The sequence below is a fragment of the Ursus arctos genome, unplaced genomic scaffold (genome assembly GCF_023065955.2).
Source record: "Ursus arctos isolate Adak ecotype North America unplaced genomic scaffold, UrsArc2.0 scaffold_7, whole genome shotgun sequence".
Taxonomy (NCBI): Eukaryota; Metazoa; Chordata; class Mammalia; order Carnivora; family Ursidae; genus Ursus; species Ursus arctos.
Genome location: NW_026623089.1, coordinates 47,833,188 through 47,849,394, shown reverse-complemented (window position 1 = coordinate 47,849,394; position 16,207 = coordinate 47,833,188). Strand labels below are relative to the sequence as shown.

General features: G+C 50.0%; 1 protein-coding gene across 9 annotated transcripts in view; it reads right to left on the bottom strand.

Annotated features, from left to right (window-relative positions):
• The window catches only part of KCNMA1 (potassium calcium-activated channel subfamily M alpha 1), a 717,414-nt gene extending 714,876 nt beyond the window's left edge, over positions 1-2,538 (bottom strand). For 3 of the 9 annotated variants that reach the window (XM_026504523.4, XM_044386223.3, XM_057308340.1), the window contains exon 1: positions 1,996-2,536. In XM_026504523.4, the coding sequence (XP_026360308.1) occupies positions 1,996-2,370 (375 nt within the window). In that variant the 5' untranslated portion in view covers positions 2,371-2,536. Of the gene's footprint in view, positions 1-1,995 lie in introns of all 9 variants that reach the window. The other 6 variants (XM_048218924.2, XM_057308341.1, XM_026504527.4 and 3 more) reach the window with 4 other exon arrangements.
• Positions 2,539-16,207: the final 13,669 nt, after the last annotated feature.

Genomic DNA, 16,207 nt, shown 5'->3' with positions numbered 1-16,207 from the left:
GGGACTGCAGTGACATCCGTGGACCCCTACAGTAAATGGACCTGAAAGCTGGGCTTAAAACCCCACGATCACAAAAACACCACAACTTACTTCGACTCGTTGAAAAAGTTTTCGTTATGATCCAGAATGCCCAATTCCTTAAGGATGAGGAGGCTGTTAAAAACTGCACCCAAACCACTCAGTGGTTTTGGACATTTTAGATGCCCACGACCAGGAGCTCTCCCTCCCCTAAGGGCAGACACGGACTCTCAGGAAAGGAAGAAGACAAACAAAACTCCAGGACTGAAGACTGTGGGAGGAGGAGGAGATGAGTGAACGTGTGATCAAGAAGGCTCTGGGCACAAGTGGTTGAGAGGAAGGGTAAGGCACGAGGGAAGCATGGTCTCAGGGTCTTTGCTTAACCTGTTTGCCTCTCGGGAACGAGGGAGGTTTCCCACCTGGACAAGTCAGGAGAAACCTCTATGGCGAAGGAGGTAACTCCAAAGCTGGCTGGCCAACATCTGGAAGCCTCCGGAGAAGTGGGAGGAGGAGGAAGAGAGAGATGGCTTTTATTTTTCTCCCTTATTTCCAACACACCAGTATTTTCCAAAACACAAATGTGCTGCCACAAAGCACAGCTGAGCCCCAGCACCCAGCGCGGTGTATAATTAATGATCAAGAGAGAGAGCCTGGGTTCGCCCTTGTGCTTCACCCACAGCCCCTGGCTTCCCTACTTCCCAAAGCAACTAAGGAGGCTGCTGCTACAAGTTGCGGAGCCCTGTGGAAGTTTGAGGGGTCTGGGATTACCTCTACTAGAAAAAGGTGTGAACGTCCCGACCAAGCTCTGCCTCCACGTTGCACCGTTCCCCTATTCCCTCTGATCTCCCCTCCCTGCGAAAATGTTGGCGCTGTGAAGTCCCCTAGGATGGGGATTACTCAAACACAATGCAGCTCGGTCCCTCTTTTTTCCAGTTCTTTTCTTTTTTATTCTGCAGTTTTCTGTGAAAAACTGCCCCAGCCCCTCACCTTCAGCCAGTGCGGCTGGGGGGGAGGGAGGACATCTCTAGGGACACGGCGACAGACCAGGCAGTCAGCCTAGCAACCCTACTTAAGGTGTAGTGAGCCTCGGTGCTGGTGGGCGTCTCTGCACCAGGAATAGCTTAAGCCAACATCCAGCCACCTCAAAAGCGCCGGAGAGGAGGCTCCGCGCGAAACTGCGGCCTCGGAGGCTCTAGCGCGGACCTCCTTGCTCCAGCTCCCCGCTACTGGAGGCATTTCCGGGGACCTAAGGAGGGTGGCGTGGGGGCGAGAATAAAGAGGGTGAAGCACTTGGGGTGGAGGTACGTTCCACGAGAACATCTAAGGGATGGGGAGGAAGGTGACATCAGATGTGCGACCTCGCCACATTCCTAAAGTGGCAGCCTCCGTGGGTTGCCTCTCAAACTGGGATGCATCTCCCCAACTTTCCCTCGCTGTCCCCGAGGTCCCCCCCCACTTCCTTCAGCCAGGTCCCTCCCCCGGGATTCCCCAGTCCAAAAGATTTCCTCCCCTGCCCAAAGGGGTTCCCCCGCCGTCCGACTCCGCGAACTCGTCTCCCCAACAGGTTTCTAGAGTGCGGGCCGACGTGCTCCCCTCTTCCACCACCAGGAGCCCGGCCGCTGCTGGCGAGGCGGGCGGCACACGCACCCGAAGGCCCCCGGCGGCCTCGGGCTCCGCGTGCTCCGCTCTCCCTACCCCGCACCCCGGCCCCCGAGCGGCGCGCGTCCCCCCGCCCGGCCCGCACCGCAGCCGCCGGCCACCCCGCCATAAACAAGGGGACGGGACCGGGCGGCCGCGTCCCGGAGCGCACCGGTCGGGGGCAACTCCTCAGCCCCGGCGCGCCGCCGCTGGCGCGGGGAGAGCGGAGGGAAGGGCGGGCGGCGCGGGGAAGGCAGGCAGGGATGGAGGGCGGCACGGCGCGGTGAGGAGCGAGGAGGTGGGCTGGCGCAGGGGGCGGGCGCCCGGGGCGCGCGTTACCTTCGTCTTGCCCCCGCAGTGGCAGCAAACGGTCCACAGGTACTTGAGCGTCCGCCAGAGCAAGATGATGAAGAGGCCCCCGAAGAAAGTCACCATGGAGGAGGCCAGGAAAGCCCACCACATGCGCTGGCCCCGGCTGTCGCACGGCACCTCCATGGTCACCGGGATGATGAGCGCATCCATCTTGGGCTCGTGGACCGAGGACGAGGAGGAAGAGGAGGAGGAGGAAGAAGAGGAGGAGGAAGAGGAGGAGGAGGACGCGTCTAGGCTGAGATGGTTCGCGTGGATATTGCTGCTCATTCTAAGACTGCTGCCTCCGCCGCCGCCGCCGCCGCCGCTGCTGCTGCCGCCGCCGCCGCCGCCACCATTTGCCATAGCTAGCAACGGGCAGCCGGCGCAGGGGCTCGGGGGAGCTCCTCCCGCCGCCAGCGCCACCCCGAACACCCATCAACAGCCATATTGCTGCTACTGCTGCTGCCGCCGCCGCCGCGGAGCGCGGGGAGGGGGCGGGGAGGCGCCTGGGCTCGGGGCGCTGTGCGCGACCTGGCGGGGTGCGCCGAGATATATACGGCGGGCAGCCGCCGCCCGCCCTCCCCCCGGCCGCCCGCCCGGGGGGGAGGGGATGGAGCGCGCGGGCAGCTCCCCGCCCCGGCCCGCGCCCCGCTCGCCCGGGGCTGTGTCGGCCCCGAGCGCCGAGAGCGAGGGGGCGCCGCGGGCCGCCTGCGCCCGGGGTCTGCGCCGCCCCCGGGCCCGCCCCGGCTCTGCGCGCCGGCCGGTTGTGCGCCACGCGAGTGCGCTGCGCTCCGGCCCGGGACCCTCCCCGCGCGCAGCCCGCGCCGCTCACCCGCCGCTCGTGGCTTATTAGGCGGCAACTAGTTAATAATGGATAATCAGCCCCCTCCTCCGGGACGCCCCCGCGCCAGCCTGCCGCTCGGCTCTGGCTCGCCGCCCCTGCACGCGCCGGGCCACGGAAGGTCCACCGCGTCCGGCTGCCGGGCCGCCCCGGCTGCTAGCCCATGCCCCCCCCACCCCCCCGGGATCCCTGAGCCGCGTCGCCACGCCGCTGAGCCTCCTCGGCCTCCGCTCGTTCTTCCTCCTCGCCTCCTCCGGCTCCTCCTCGTCCCCGTCCTCACCGCCCGAGCCTCTTCGGCGCGTTCGGCGCGCTCCCCGCAGCCGCCAGCAGCAGCAGCTGCAGCAACTGGAGCGGGCGCGGGCTCAGGTCACCCGAGGCGGGAGGGGAGGAGGCTCGCACGGCCGGCTCGCCTCGGCTCCGGGCTGGACAGGGGGCAGGCTGACCCCTCGGCGGCCCCCTGGCACGCGCCCCTGACCCCCAGAGCGCAAGGTAGAGCGCCCCAAATCGAGGTTCGGGATCGGGAGCCTCTCTCCAAGGTGCTGCGCCCCCAGCCGAGAGACCCGTGGGGGCCCGAGGAGGATGGCGGGGCACCGGAGGCAGGCCGTTTTTACCAAAGGAGCCCCCGGTGGGGAGGGAAGGAGTGACTAGCTATCGACACCACAGGCCGGACACCCCCAAATCCTCGGGCTTCGGGAGTGCGGAGGACCCTTCAGGATACACCCTAGTTCGACCCCCTCTGGCCTCTAGTTCGCTCTTCCCTGCCCCCTTCCTACGTGCCCCAGTGCCCCACGAATGGCTGGAGGCTGGAGGGTGGTCTGTGGCCCTTGACAGCAGCAGGTGGTTTTTCTGCGTTTTCCTTATTAAGGGTGCCTAAGAGAGTAAAGAGGGATGAGCAAGGGGGGCCTGGCCTCAGTGCTGGTGCAGGCTACAACAGACAATTGAGTTCCCCCTAGTCGCTCCCCCTTTATCTAGCCCCAGGCCCCATCGTGCGAGGAGGGCAGCTGGGAGAAGGGGAGCTCTAGGCGCCATTCAAGCCTGCCTCTCCCCGTTTAGGGTCTTGCCTCCTACCCCCACCCTTAAAGAGGAGGAGGAGCCTGGGTTTGTGCAGCAGTCTCTATCCCTAGGCCACAGGGGAATACCTCTGGTGATGCTCTCAGAAATTTTGCTTCCTCTGTACACTGCCCTTCCTCTTGGCTACCAGCTGGACCACAAGTTTTTCCAGTGCTAATTAGAAGGAAGATGGTCACACTCTCCCCTCATTGCCCACAGTGGTTTCCCCAAAGTTTCCAGCTCATTAGTTTAAGCCTAATTGGAATTCTCAAGCTCCTTTCAGCCCTTCCTGTGGTGAGGGCCAAGTTAGCATCCTTCTCTGTAGAGGCCAGCGCTGCTTCTGCGGGAGCCAGAGCTCAGCCCGGCCTGGCGCCCCTGGAGACCAGCCCTAGGGTGCTGGGAGGACCTGAGAAGGGAGGCTTAGCTGGGCAGAGGCTGCGGGGAATGTTTGCAGCTTCTCCAAGCCTCAGCCAGAATGTGTTCATTGGGCTCAGGACACATACCCATTAGAAAAGAGTCAGGGCCAAGGTCAAAGGGGGAAAGAAAACAAGGTAAGAGTTCTTGAGTATTTGGTACTCAAAAAGCAATGCATAAAAGGGAGCAGCACTGGCTGTTATACACGACTAATGAATCATTGAACACTATATCAAAAACTAATAATGTACTATATGTTGGCTAACTGAACATAATAAAAAAATAAATAAATACCATCTTACTATTAAAAAAAAAACACACACAGGGAAAAAAAAAGCAATGCATTAAAGGGTGCTATAGACAGGATTTTCCAGAAAGTGAAATTGTCAGCCAGATAGTACCTGTAGCCTCATCCTTCATGTTCACAGCCTCTCTCAACACATCCATGCTGCATTAGTCCCTGCAAAGACCCTGGGTTCTTCCCAGCACTGGGTTGGGGGTCGGCCCCAGAAGTGCCGTGGAGATGTTGCAGGAAGGGTAACTGTGACCTTGAGACTCCTTTGATTTATTAGACTTCTAAATGGCTGTACGTTGCTCCCTTTGGGTCTCAGCACATGCCAGGCAAGTTAAGGACTTTCCTTAAGTACAAGATTTGAAATTTAAAAATAAAATACCCATAACATAAAAAGAGCAGAGAAAGATAGGATGGTCTGCCCACAGGGATCCCCAGAATGGATTCCCTTCCCCTTAAAACTGAGCTGGCGCAAACCATAATTCCTCTCCAGGCCTTCCTGGACAGCCCCCACGACCTGAGTTCCCCTAAAATACCAGTCTGGGGCTACTAGCAAGAAGCCACTAAGTCGCTGTGACTTCTTCACCCCAACTGCAGGATCCCCAGCTGTGTTTCTCCTCCCCTGTCACCTTCATCATCCCTTCGTCCTGTCTCCTGCTCTCTTCATCACCTCTGCCTGTGCTGGTTGAAGCTTTTAGCAACTTCTGTGTTAGGCAAAACCTAGGCTGAGTCGGGATTCAGCAGAGTCCCTCGCCATCAAAGTCAATTTCCTACCATTCCTACAACCCCAGTCCCACATCATCTCCCCAGATGGCCCAACTGGTAGGGAGTGCATGAGTGCCGCCAGAAAGAGCCCTCATCAGGCCTTTGCCCACCTCTCCTGCTACCACCTTATCATCCACCAACTTCAGCACCAGGTTCGGCAAACCTGTACCTGGCCTGACCAATTGAGGCAAAAGTTCTACACAGATAGGATGGAACCTCAAACTCAAAAGGAACCTTCAGTGCCTCGCGTTTATTGTCTTTCCTCACTTATAAAATTGGAATAAGAACAGGAACTGCTCTGCCTACCTACCTACAAATAACAAAGGGTTATTTGTAAGGATGAAAAGAAAACATTATACAGGTCTTGGTTGTAACTACTGTGACCCAAGACACACCCAAACGCCAACCACATCTTCTGACCCAAACCAGTACTCGTGTGCAGGCACCAGACCTTGGGGGAGAGGAGTCCAGGCAGGACTGTTGCTCCCTGCCCCCACTTTGCTGTTCTGCACCCGCCGAGGCCCCTCAGTTGGGGTAAGGACTGAGGCAAGTTGTCCCTGCTCTCTGCTGCAGCCATTACGCTGTGGCCTGGAGGACCCCGCCAGCAGTCCGAGGACAGACTCCAGGGCAGAGTATAGAGAGGCACCTACAAATAGCCCCAGGACATTCCCCCTCTCGTGGGTGTGTCTGCAGGCTGGGAACAAGGGACCATAACCACAAAGACCAACTTCACCTTCCTCCTTTCTGAAAACAATATAGGCCCTGTATTTATATCTAAATACATTTGTAAACTTCTCCGAGGGGAGGGCAGCCTCTTTATCATGCGAACACGTGCCTATGGCAGCTTTCAAAGCCAACCAGGGTTTCAGGTTTCTAACGTATTCTCATCTGAACAATCTCAACTGACGTAAAAGAAATACATAAAAGTACATTAGCATACAAACTGAAAAAGCAGAGCGATTAAAGTAATAGCCAAGGAGAAAAAAGAAGCCTATTTACTTAAATGTTGGCCCGGCATCATAACTAATGTACACTGGATTTCATTTTTTTTCGGGCCTGGACCCAGTTCCAATACTCTTGACATAACAAATCATGGTGGTTTTGCTGTGGAAGCCAGGTGGACACTGTAAGTGATCTAGCGCCCTCTGGTGACCCTTTCTGGCACTTGACATTATTTGGTGAATGTTTGAAAAGGGGTCCTATTAAAACATTCAGAAATTCGGTTTGAAAATTCCCAAGATCCTGCAACCACAACAACATTAGTTATCCATTTGTCAGTCCTACCATCATAGGAAGCATTGTGATACAGACGGCTAACAGGGTTGATATCGTTACCATGCTTTGATGTCAGATCTTCTAAGCTGTAACTACCATTGATAACCTAGACTCCATCCATTACCATTGCGTTCTGTTCTAAACGGCTTAAGTATTCTCCCCCTCCTTACTCTCTTCAGTCTTTATAATCTCTTTGTGGTATAAGAAAGGACAGTAGCCATTCTCCCATTTTACAGCTAAGAAACTGAGTCTCCGATCTGTCAAGTTACTCAGCATGACAAGAGTGTCTGTTTCCTGGGAACAATTTCTCTCTTTGTGACTTATAATGGACAAGGAACAACACAGCAGCCACTGCAGAAACCATGCCAAAGAGCCTCCGAGTTTCAGAAGAGAGCATTGGTCCCCAGGATAAAGAGAGGGACTCAGGGAGCAAGCTTTGAGGGGTTTGTTTATAATAAATATTTGCTTACTTTTGCTTGTAAGAATAACTCAGACTCAAAGAATTTGGAAAATAAACATTTCATAAAAGAATATAAAAATTACCTAGACTCCCACAGCCCACCAATAACCATGATTGATATTTTCATGTGTTTCACATGATTTTCTTAGTGGGGGTGTATTTTTGAAAAATTAAGGTTAGAGTGAACATCTAATTTTTATATTATTTTCCCTTAAAATTAAATTGTAGGTATTTTTCTACATGTCATGATACATCACCCAAAAAAAACATACTTTTTAAAAGTAATTGAATTAATATTTCATTAGATGGTATACTGCAGACCTTTAGGTTATTCCAAAATTTAACATTTTTTTACGTAAGTCCTAAAACTATGTGTAAATGATCCACAGTAGTCAAAAAGATGTCCTGAAGATCTCTGCTGATATTCTTACATCCTAGACCCAGTACCCGTCTTCCAGGAAGGGTGCATGAGTGAGCCAACCTGTCTGTGGGATACCTCCCAGCCTTGTCCCACATCACTGGCCTCAGATCAGTCAATGCTGAGTGAAGAATGTGAAGAATGGTGTCCTATCATCCTCTGTCCTTGTCCCCAGTGCCAGCCAGGATGCAAACTTGCAAGAATATAGTCTTCATGCCCCTACACTACCTCCTTGGCTGGGTCAAAGTAGACGCAGCTCACGAACCATGACCTGGTTTGAATTCGACCCCCACCTGCATTCCACAGGACTTCCAGAATAACGATTCTGCAAATTCCCATCTCTCTTTCATTCTGTGATCAGTGTCCCTGCCCCCAAATCCGTGGTCTGTAGACCTTGCTTCTGGGAGGTAGGCAGGGCAAAAACTAGTCCACCCACTTTTGTTGGTGGGAAAAGAAGGAGGCAAAGTTGAAGAGATTCTCCTTGATATCACCCAACTTGTTCTTACTTCCAGACCAAGACTCTTTTTTTTAGGTAGGTTCCACACCCAGCAAGGAGCTTGAACTCATGACCCTGAGGTCAGGAGTCACATGCTCTACAGACTGAGCGAACCAGGCACCCCAAACCAGACCAAGAGACTTTCTAATCCTTTTCTTAGAGGATCCCTAATTGGGTCTTTGCAAAAGCAGTGGTTCAAGATCTGGGCGGTCTAGTACGCAACTCATCCCTTGGGCCACAAGGTTCTCTAACGACTACACCATAAAAGGGACTGCGCAGATGAGCCGAGGGCCTCCATCCTGCCTCCGCCCAGAAGCTCATGTCGCATTTGCACGTAAGGACAATGCTGACACCATCCTTCCCATTTGTAAGCCCTCTTGAGCATAAGGGAAGATGAGTCGAAAACCAGACATCCTGTGGGTTTCATTGACTTCTAATTCCGACTTGCTCCGTTGGTGTCTGCTTTGCACACAACGGTATCCAGAGTAGGACCCATCCCTTCCTCCCACACTGACGACTGGCCTCCCTGGAGGTCACATCCCTCCTGCAGCGTGATATCTGTCTCACAGTTGTCAAGCTTTCTACTTCGCAAAGATGAGACAGTGATTTCACGGCTTCAAAAATTACAAACTATGGTATTTTTAAGAGAGGTAAGGCCATCTGTGTGAGACCAAGAAATCCGGCTTCTCAATGTTTTTGCAAAACTAAACAAGACAAGATAAAAACCCAAGCTATCAATATCCTGAGAGTTGCAGAATAAGCTATAAAGGAAATGGACCAATAAACTGGCTGCTGAGTTAAGAAAGGAAAGTTTATGAAAAGTCTTTTTGGAAGGGTTTTGCCATGTTTGGGCAAAAGAAGAGAGATTTCAAGAATGTAGGAAACACAATTCTAGGAATACTGCCTGAGGGCAAGAAGGAGAGGTAGATCCTCGCCCTTGGCCAGGACCCGAATCCTTGAGTCTGCCACCCAGGAAATTCTTTTGCGTGGCTCTCCTAATGAAGGGGAATTGCCTGGCCATTCTAGCAAATGCAAGCACACAGAGGAGTGACCTCTGGTTTTTCCAGGTGCTGACACCTCTGCTGTCGAGGGGCACCCACAGAGTGCTTTACCGGCTCTTCCTTCCTGGGGACCTCTGGCATGGGCTTATGTGAGCACAAACTTTAGACACTTGAGATACTTCTGGAAAGACACCTTGCACTACGCAGCTGGAACAGAGCAGACTGTTAGAGTTAGACACTGCCAGGTACATGGCTGAGTCTGTGCTTTCAGAAAGCCTCCAGGAGCATCAGGACCCTATGCTAAGTGAATTTTCGACAAGGTGCTACACTGAACTGGAGGCTTATAAAAACATCCTTCGGGTTATTGATAAATCTCATTTTGTTCTTCCCTCCTTATAACAAAATCAAAAGCTGTCAGTTGAACAAAGTAACCCACAAGCTGCCCTAACAGTCCTGGGAACTCCTTGGGTGATGGATAGTCATAGACTTAAAGCTTTTTATTTGACTTGCTCTTGTCTCTTCTATCAAGATCTGTCTTGGTGACACTATACTGAGACAGATTGGGGGGTATGCATAAGTGGCTTTTATTTCAGAAGGTAATACATATTCTGTTTAAAACACAATGGCTCAGATGGGAATTCCAGCCCCTTTATCATTATTGTAGAGGTTCCATGGTTCATAATCTGGTGGCCATTGAAATGGCTTTCCATTAAATTCAATGGGGGAGACCATTTAAATCAGAGCCAACCTGAAGACTGAACAGAATTTATCCCCACATTGCACGGCCCAGGGGGTTTGCTCTGCTTTTTCATCCATGGGTCTTCTGGGGAGACTGGTGTCCTCAGCACCTGAGAGCTGAGATTGCAGGCACAGAAATGGCATGTAGGGAGTAGATGCCCTTCCTTGTAGGGCGGTAACAGTCATGATTACCACATGATTACCACTCGACGTGGCCCCAGAGTCAATGCAAACACATCCCCAACTCTTAGATCATCTTCACAACTTTATCATCATGCTGCCTTTACTAGTATTTACTATTTGTCTCCAATTGACTCCTATTAGTTACTCAAATTTATTGCAAAAGGAAATTTTATAACACTCGCTTTGTGGAAAACGAGCATTGCCATAAATACAAGGTAAATAAATGATAATAAAAGCACAAGACAGAAATAGAAATATATAAATAATAAATAGAAGAAAAGCATAAAAGCAGACATAACGAATAAAAACGATGTTATCAAATCAGAGCTTCGTGTTGTCACCCTGAGGCCTGGACTCCCTCTGCTGAACGGAGAAATTGGTGAGTGTTACAGAGCTGGTACCAGCAGCCTGGCTGTCTCCGTGGCAACTAGGTTTCAGAAAGAATTGAGCAGGGTATGGCTTTCTCACTGAATACCAGGATCGAATCTGAGATAAAATCGTCCTTTGCACCACCTGGGGTCACACAGCTCATCCTTTGAGAAACGCGTACTTTCCTGTTTGAGGTGGTTCTTACAGGATCCCATAAAGCAAGCATTACCCTCACCAGATAGATGTGGAAACTGAGGCTCAGATGGGATAAGTACCTCATGCAAAGTGACGCAAAGAGCTCGTGTTTGTTCTGAGGCCTTTCTACAGGTCAGTGGACAACACCACCCTTGGTGGTCATGCCCTTCAGCCCTTCGCTGGGCCATCAGAACTCTAGAGCTAGGAGGGTCTCTGAGGTCTTTCTGTCTGGCTTTTACTTTTGAGAAGGGAGGACAGTAAGGCTTGGAGGTATGAAATAACCTGCCCAAACTCTTTGCTCACCAGTGGCTAAGCTGAAGTTCGAATCCAACTCTCCCATTCCTTATCTGGTGCCTTCTCTGCCCCCTCAAATGCCACCTGGTCAGCAGATGGGCCTGTTGAAAACTTGGGGGGCGGTGAACTTTCCTCACCAACATCCCTTCTGCTCCCAGCAGGTCTCAGAAATTCTTTCTTGTTGACCTTTCTTTAAAATGCTAATCCGGGTCTCAGAGCTCCATGGGGCCCCTTACCCCATGGGCAGCCCACCCATGGGTCAGCACAGAGGACCTCAGAAGTCTCCAAGGCTGGTGGCAGGCACCAGGAAGTTTGCCCCCACGGCATCTGGGCCTCTGTGCAGCCTACAGGGGTGGGGGCTTCCTAGTTAGCCCACCAAAGCTCCCCAGTGGGGGGCGTTCAATGCAGCGGGCGCATCTGGAAGCCCAGCTCCTGGGCCTCTCACTGGAAGCCAGACACAGCCTGAGGCCAAGATGGGAGCTTTGAAGCACCTCTGTGAGATGAGCCCTGGGGTTGCAGGCAAGCCAGGGCCTTTCAAGGCCCCGGGGAGGCTGGTGGGGTTGAAGGCAAATAGCAGGAAAGGGTGCCCCTGTGGAGAGAGAGAAGGCATTATGGGGTGGGGCTGTGCAAAAGTTCACAGGAACAAAAGTGTGAGACCTGGGAGAGGAACTTGGAGATGAGAAGGAGAGGGAAGAAATGAAGTGAAACATTAAAGGAAGGAGAGGGAGAGAGACAAAGACAAAGTCAGAGAGCACTAGGAAGAAAGAGACAAGAGACCCAAGACACAGAAGACATAGAGACACACAGCTCCTCCCGGCTGGTTGCCTCTCCTGGGTGCTCCACTTCCCTGGGAAAGCGTAGCCACAATTGGCGCTGTAATACAAGAAGGTTCCAAAGCTTCAGCAGCAAGAAACAAGTCATTGTCCCTGTAAAGGAATGACACTGAATCCTGGTGGACAATCCCCACAGATGAACCTTCCCATCCCGTCCAACCACCCCCCACCCTGACCCCTGACATTCTGGGCTGTCTCATTGTCCAGGAGAATAGATAGTTGAGATGCTGGTTCTGCCTGCAGGGCACACAGGTCCAGGGAGACCCTGCAGCTCTGTAAAGTCTCCTGGTTTGCTGGGGGTGAGCCTGCGCTGTGTGAGTAGGACGTGAGATGAGGAAGGAATCCCTTCACTGTGTATACTAGTCCCCTCACCAAGATGAGGACTGACAACCAGACTCGGCAGGATCGGTATCTAGAAATTGCCATGCAGCCAAGAGAAGCTCCACACAGCCAGACCATGCCTCCTCATCACCATGGTCAACCTGCAGTGTGACACGCTTCTAGACAATCCACCCAGCCCAGCCTCCTCGTCAGGGAACGCGATCAGGACACTGGTCCCTCTGGCTGACTGTGTCGTACTTTAAAGACAAGGACAGAGCCAGAGAGGGAAGAGTCGCAACCTAACATGTCCTCGTCCACTTCTCCAGGGCTCAGCCCCCCAACTCTGCAAAGGAAAAAACACCATTTATTGATTGGGTAAATATTGATGAAGCAGCCACCATATGCCATGCCCTGTGTGCTACTGACAGTTGCAATAAGCAGCCTTCCCACCCGGAGCAGCTCTCCCAGCACCACATGACGGGTCTCTGGAGGACCGAGCACACGTTTTAAAGTATTTTACATCACAACCCAGTGGAAATGGCTACATGGTCCGCTTGGGAGTTGACAGAACTGGGTTCAAATTTCAGCTCTGCTCCTCTCCTGGGCTGTGGGATCCAGGTTAAGTTTCTTAGCTTCTCGAATTTCAATTTCCCCAACTGCAGAGTAGGGGAGAAAGTGCCTCCTTGATGAGTTCTTATGAGGATCAAATGAAAGAATGCAGATCAAGCCCTTTGCACCACACCTGGCACGTAATATGTCTGGACCCTTTACTGTCATTTGCTATTATTAATAAAAGCAGGACAGTGGTTACATAAACCTATTCCCACTTTCTCAGAGGCTCCATCCTCTGAAGCATACAGTGCGATACCTCCCTCTACACTCTGGTCCATTGCCGTGTTACCTTGTCTTTGCACCCCTATCTCAACCCAGAATTGATGGTGTTCCTGTTTACCCATCTCTGTTTGCCGTTCAATGTTGTCTCTTCTCCTGTGACTAAAGAATTGTTCCATCCTCTTTTCCCGCTTTCCAGAACCTTTGCTCATTTCTCTTCTCCCAAGGCTCGCTATATTCTCTGGTCCCAAGAATACGAGTCTGAACAACAATAAAAATCTCTCATACTCACAAGCAAAAAGCTTAGAGGGAGCACGTGGTAGAGAAATAGGTCCCCTTCCAACGAGGGGGTAAAGAGATTCAGCTTTTTGTAGCTTATCCATATCTTCAGCAAAGATGAGTGTTTGCTGGGCACCTACTATGCCCATGAAAGCATATTCATTGCTGGAAAAAAAGATACACATCCTCAACTGAGGCTGGGAAAGATGGGAATAAGAACTCGCAATCCAAAATCTCAAAACCCATGAGAAAGCAGTCACATCATGAGCAAAAGTCAATAAATAGAAGGAAGCCAACTTCATAGAAGACTGCCAAGAACTTCAGGTAGGAGAATAAGATGATGGAGACCATAAGATTAATGACTTTAAATTATTAAAAGCTTTAAAGAAGGAAATAGAAAATTTTTTAAAAAAAACTAAAAACGGAACAACCACAATAGAACAAAAAACAAGTGGATTTGGAAAAGAACCAAAAAGAACTTATGGAAATTTCTCTTAACTGCTACTAAACTTTTAGAATTCAGTGAGTAGGACAAATAGTAGATGGGACTTGGTTGGACTATAAGAATTAGGCAAATAAAAACAGGTCTGAGAGATATACCCAGAACATAGTATATGAAAAGAAAAAAGAAGGAAAGAAGGGCATTGACCTAGCAAACACAGTAGATAGAATAAGAATGCCTGCCTTGTAGTATCTCTAATGAGAGTTCCAGGGGTGCCTGTGGCTCAGTCGGTTAAGCGTCTGCGCTCGGCTCAGGTCATGATCCCAGGCAGGACCCTGGGATTGAGTCCTGAGTCAGGCTGCCTGCTCAGCCTAGAGTCTGCTTCTCCCTCCACCCTTCCCCCCTGCTCTTGATCTCCCTCTCACTCTCTCTCAAATAAATAAATCTTTTTTTTTTTTAAAAAGTGAAAGTTCCAGGAAAAGACCATAGAGAAGGGGGAGAGAGGATATTCAAAGAGATAATGGCTGAGAACTGATGAAAAACAAGAATTCACAAACTCAGGAAGCACAAGTTCTAAGCAGGATAAATAAAAACCCACCTACAGATGCCTAGCACAGAAACTGTAATTCACCAAAGTCAAAGAGGAAAATATTCAAAGCAACAAGAGAGAAAAGTGAAATTACCCACCGAGGAATGACAATTAGCAGACTTCTCAACAGCAAAACTGAAACCAGGGACCGCAGAACAATATCTTCAAAGGACTGAATGAAAATAACTATCAACCCAGAATTCTATGCTGAATGACACTCTGACTCAACTGTGAGGGTGAAATAAAAGGTTGTTAGACAAATGAAAACTGAGAGAACCTGTCACCAACAGACTCGCCCTGAAAGAATTTCTAAAGGATAAACTTTAAGGGTGAGCCAGTGAACCCAGAAGAAAGTCAAAGAAGGCGTTGATGAGCAAAGACACGAGTTACCATAGACAGAACACGAAACAAGCGTTATTTCTAAAACAACATTATTAAGGATAAATTTTGGAACCCAAATGCTAAACACAATAACATGTGAGTGCATCTGCCTGAGGCATGGAAATAGTCATCAATTGTTTGTGAGAGGTACAAAGTAACTTGAGATTGTGATGTCAAGGGAACATGTTAACATTTTAGGGGTAACCACTGAAAAAATGAAAACCAAATGGACAGCCCCCAAATCAAAGAAGATGAAGAGGGAAACGAAGGCAGAAAAGAGGAGGAGGAGGAAGCAGCATAAAGTAGGGTGAACAGAAATAATGAAAGAAAATGATGGCTACAATCCAAAAGACAACAAGTGTTGGTGAGGGCGTGGAGAAAAGGGAACCCTCGTGCGCTGTCGGTGGGAGTGCAAAGCGGTGCAGCCACTGTGGGAAACAGTATGGCGGTCCCTCAAAAGATTAAAATAGAAATACTGTACAATGCCGCGACTCCACTTCTGGCTATTTATCCAAAGAAAACAAAAACACTAACTCAAAAAGATATCTGCACCCCCGTGTTCATTGCAATATTTTTTTTAAGATTTTATTTGTTTGGGAGAGAAAGACCGCACAAGTGGAGGTGAGAAGGGGCAGAGGGAGAAGCAGACTTTCCACTGAGCAGACAGCCCATCGGCAGCTCAATCCCCAGACCCTGGGATCCTGACCTGAGCCGAAGACAGATACTTAACCAACTGAGCCACCCAGGCGCCCACATTGCAACATTATTTACAGTAGCCAAGACATAGAAACAACCTAAGTGTCCATTGATGGATGAACGGATAAAGAAGATGTGGATATATACTTACAATGGAATACTGTCAACCATAATAAAGAATGAAACCTTGCCATTTGCCACAACATGGATGGACCTTGAAGGCTTTATGCTAAGTGAGATAAGTCAGACAGAGAAAGACAAATACCATATGATCTCATTTATATGTGAAATCTAAAAAAAAACAAAAAATAGAGAACAGATTGGTGATTATCAGAGGCTGGAGGTGGGGGGTATGCTAAATACAGTTAATAATATTGTATTGTATATTATATACATGAAAGTTGCTAAGAGAGTAGATCTTAAAAGTCCTCATCACAGGAAAAAAAAAACTCTATGTGTGGTGATGGGTGTTAACTAGACTTATCGTGGTGATCATTTCATAATATGTACCAATATCAAATCAGTATGTTCTAACCTGGAAACTAGTATCATGTTATATGTCAATGATATCTCAATTTTTAAAAAGAGAAAATGGGAGAATGTATTCAAAGCTATCTAAAATTACAGTAAATGTAAATAGATTCAACTAACCAATTAAAAGAATTCCCTGATTAGATTTAAATTGTTTCAGAATGTGTGTGTCCCAGAAATACATCTGCAATTTAAGGACCCAGAAAAGTTGAAAGTAGAGGACTGGAGAGAGATGCAGCAGGGAAATTCTCACCAAAAGAAAACCGTGTTGCTGTTTTATTCTCAGACAACATAAACTTTAGAGCCGACATACCTGGAACGGTGCGCGAGGAGAGGGAGCCATTGAGGGCAGACGGAACTGCAGGAGCAAAGACACAAAGGGAGGGTGTGTCTAGCAAATTTCAATGGCACACATTCAAATATTAAACAGAAATCCTTTTTTTTTTAAAGATTTTATTTATTTATTTATTTATCAGAGAGAGAGCACACACAAGCAGGGGGGAGGG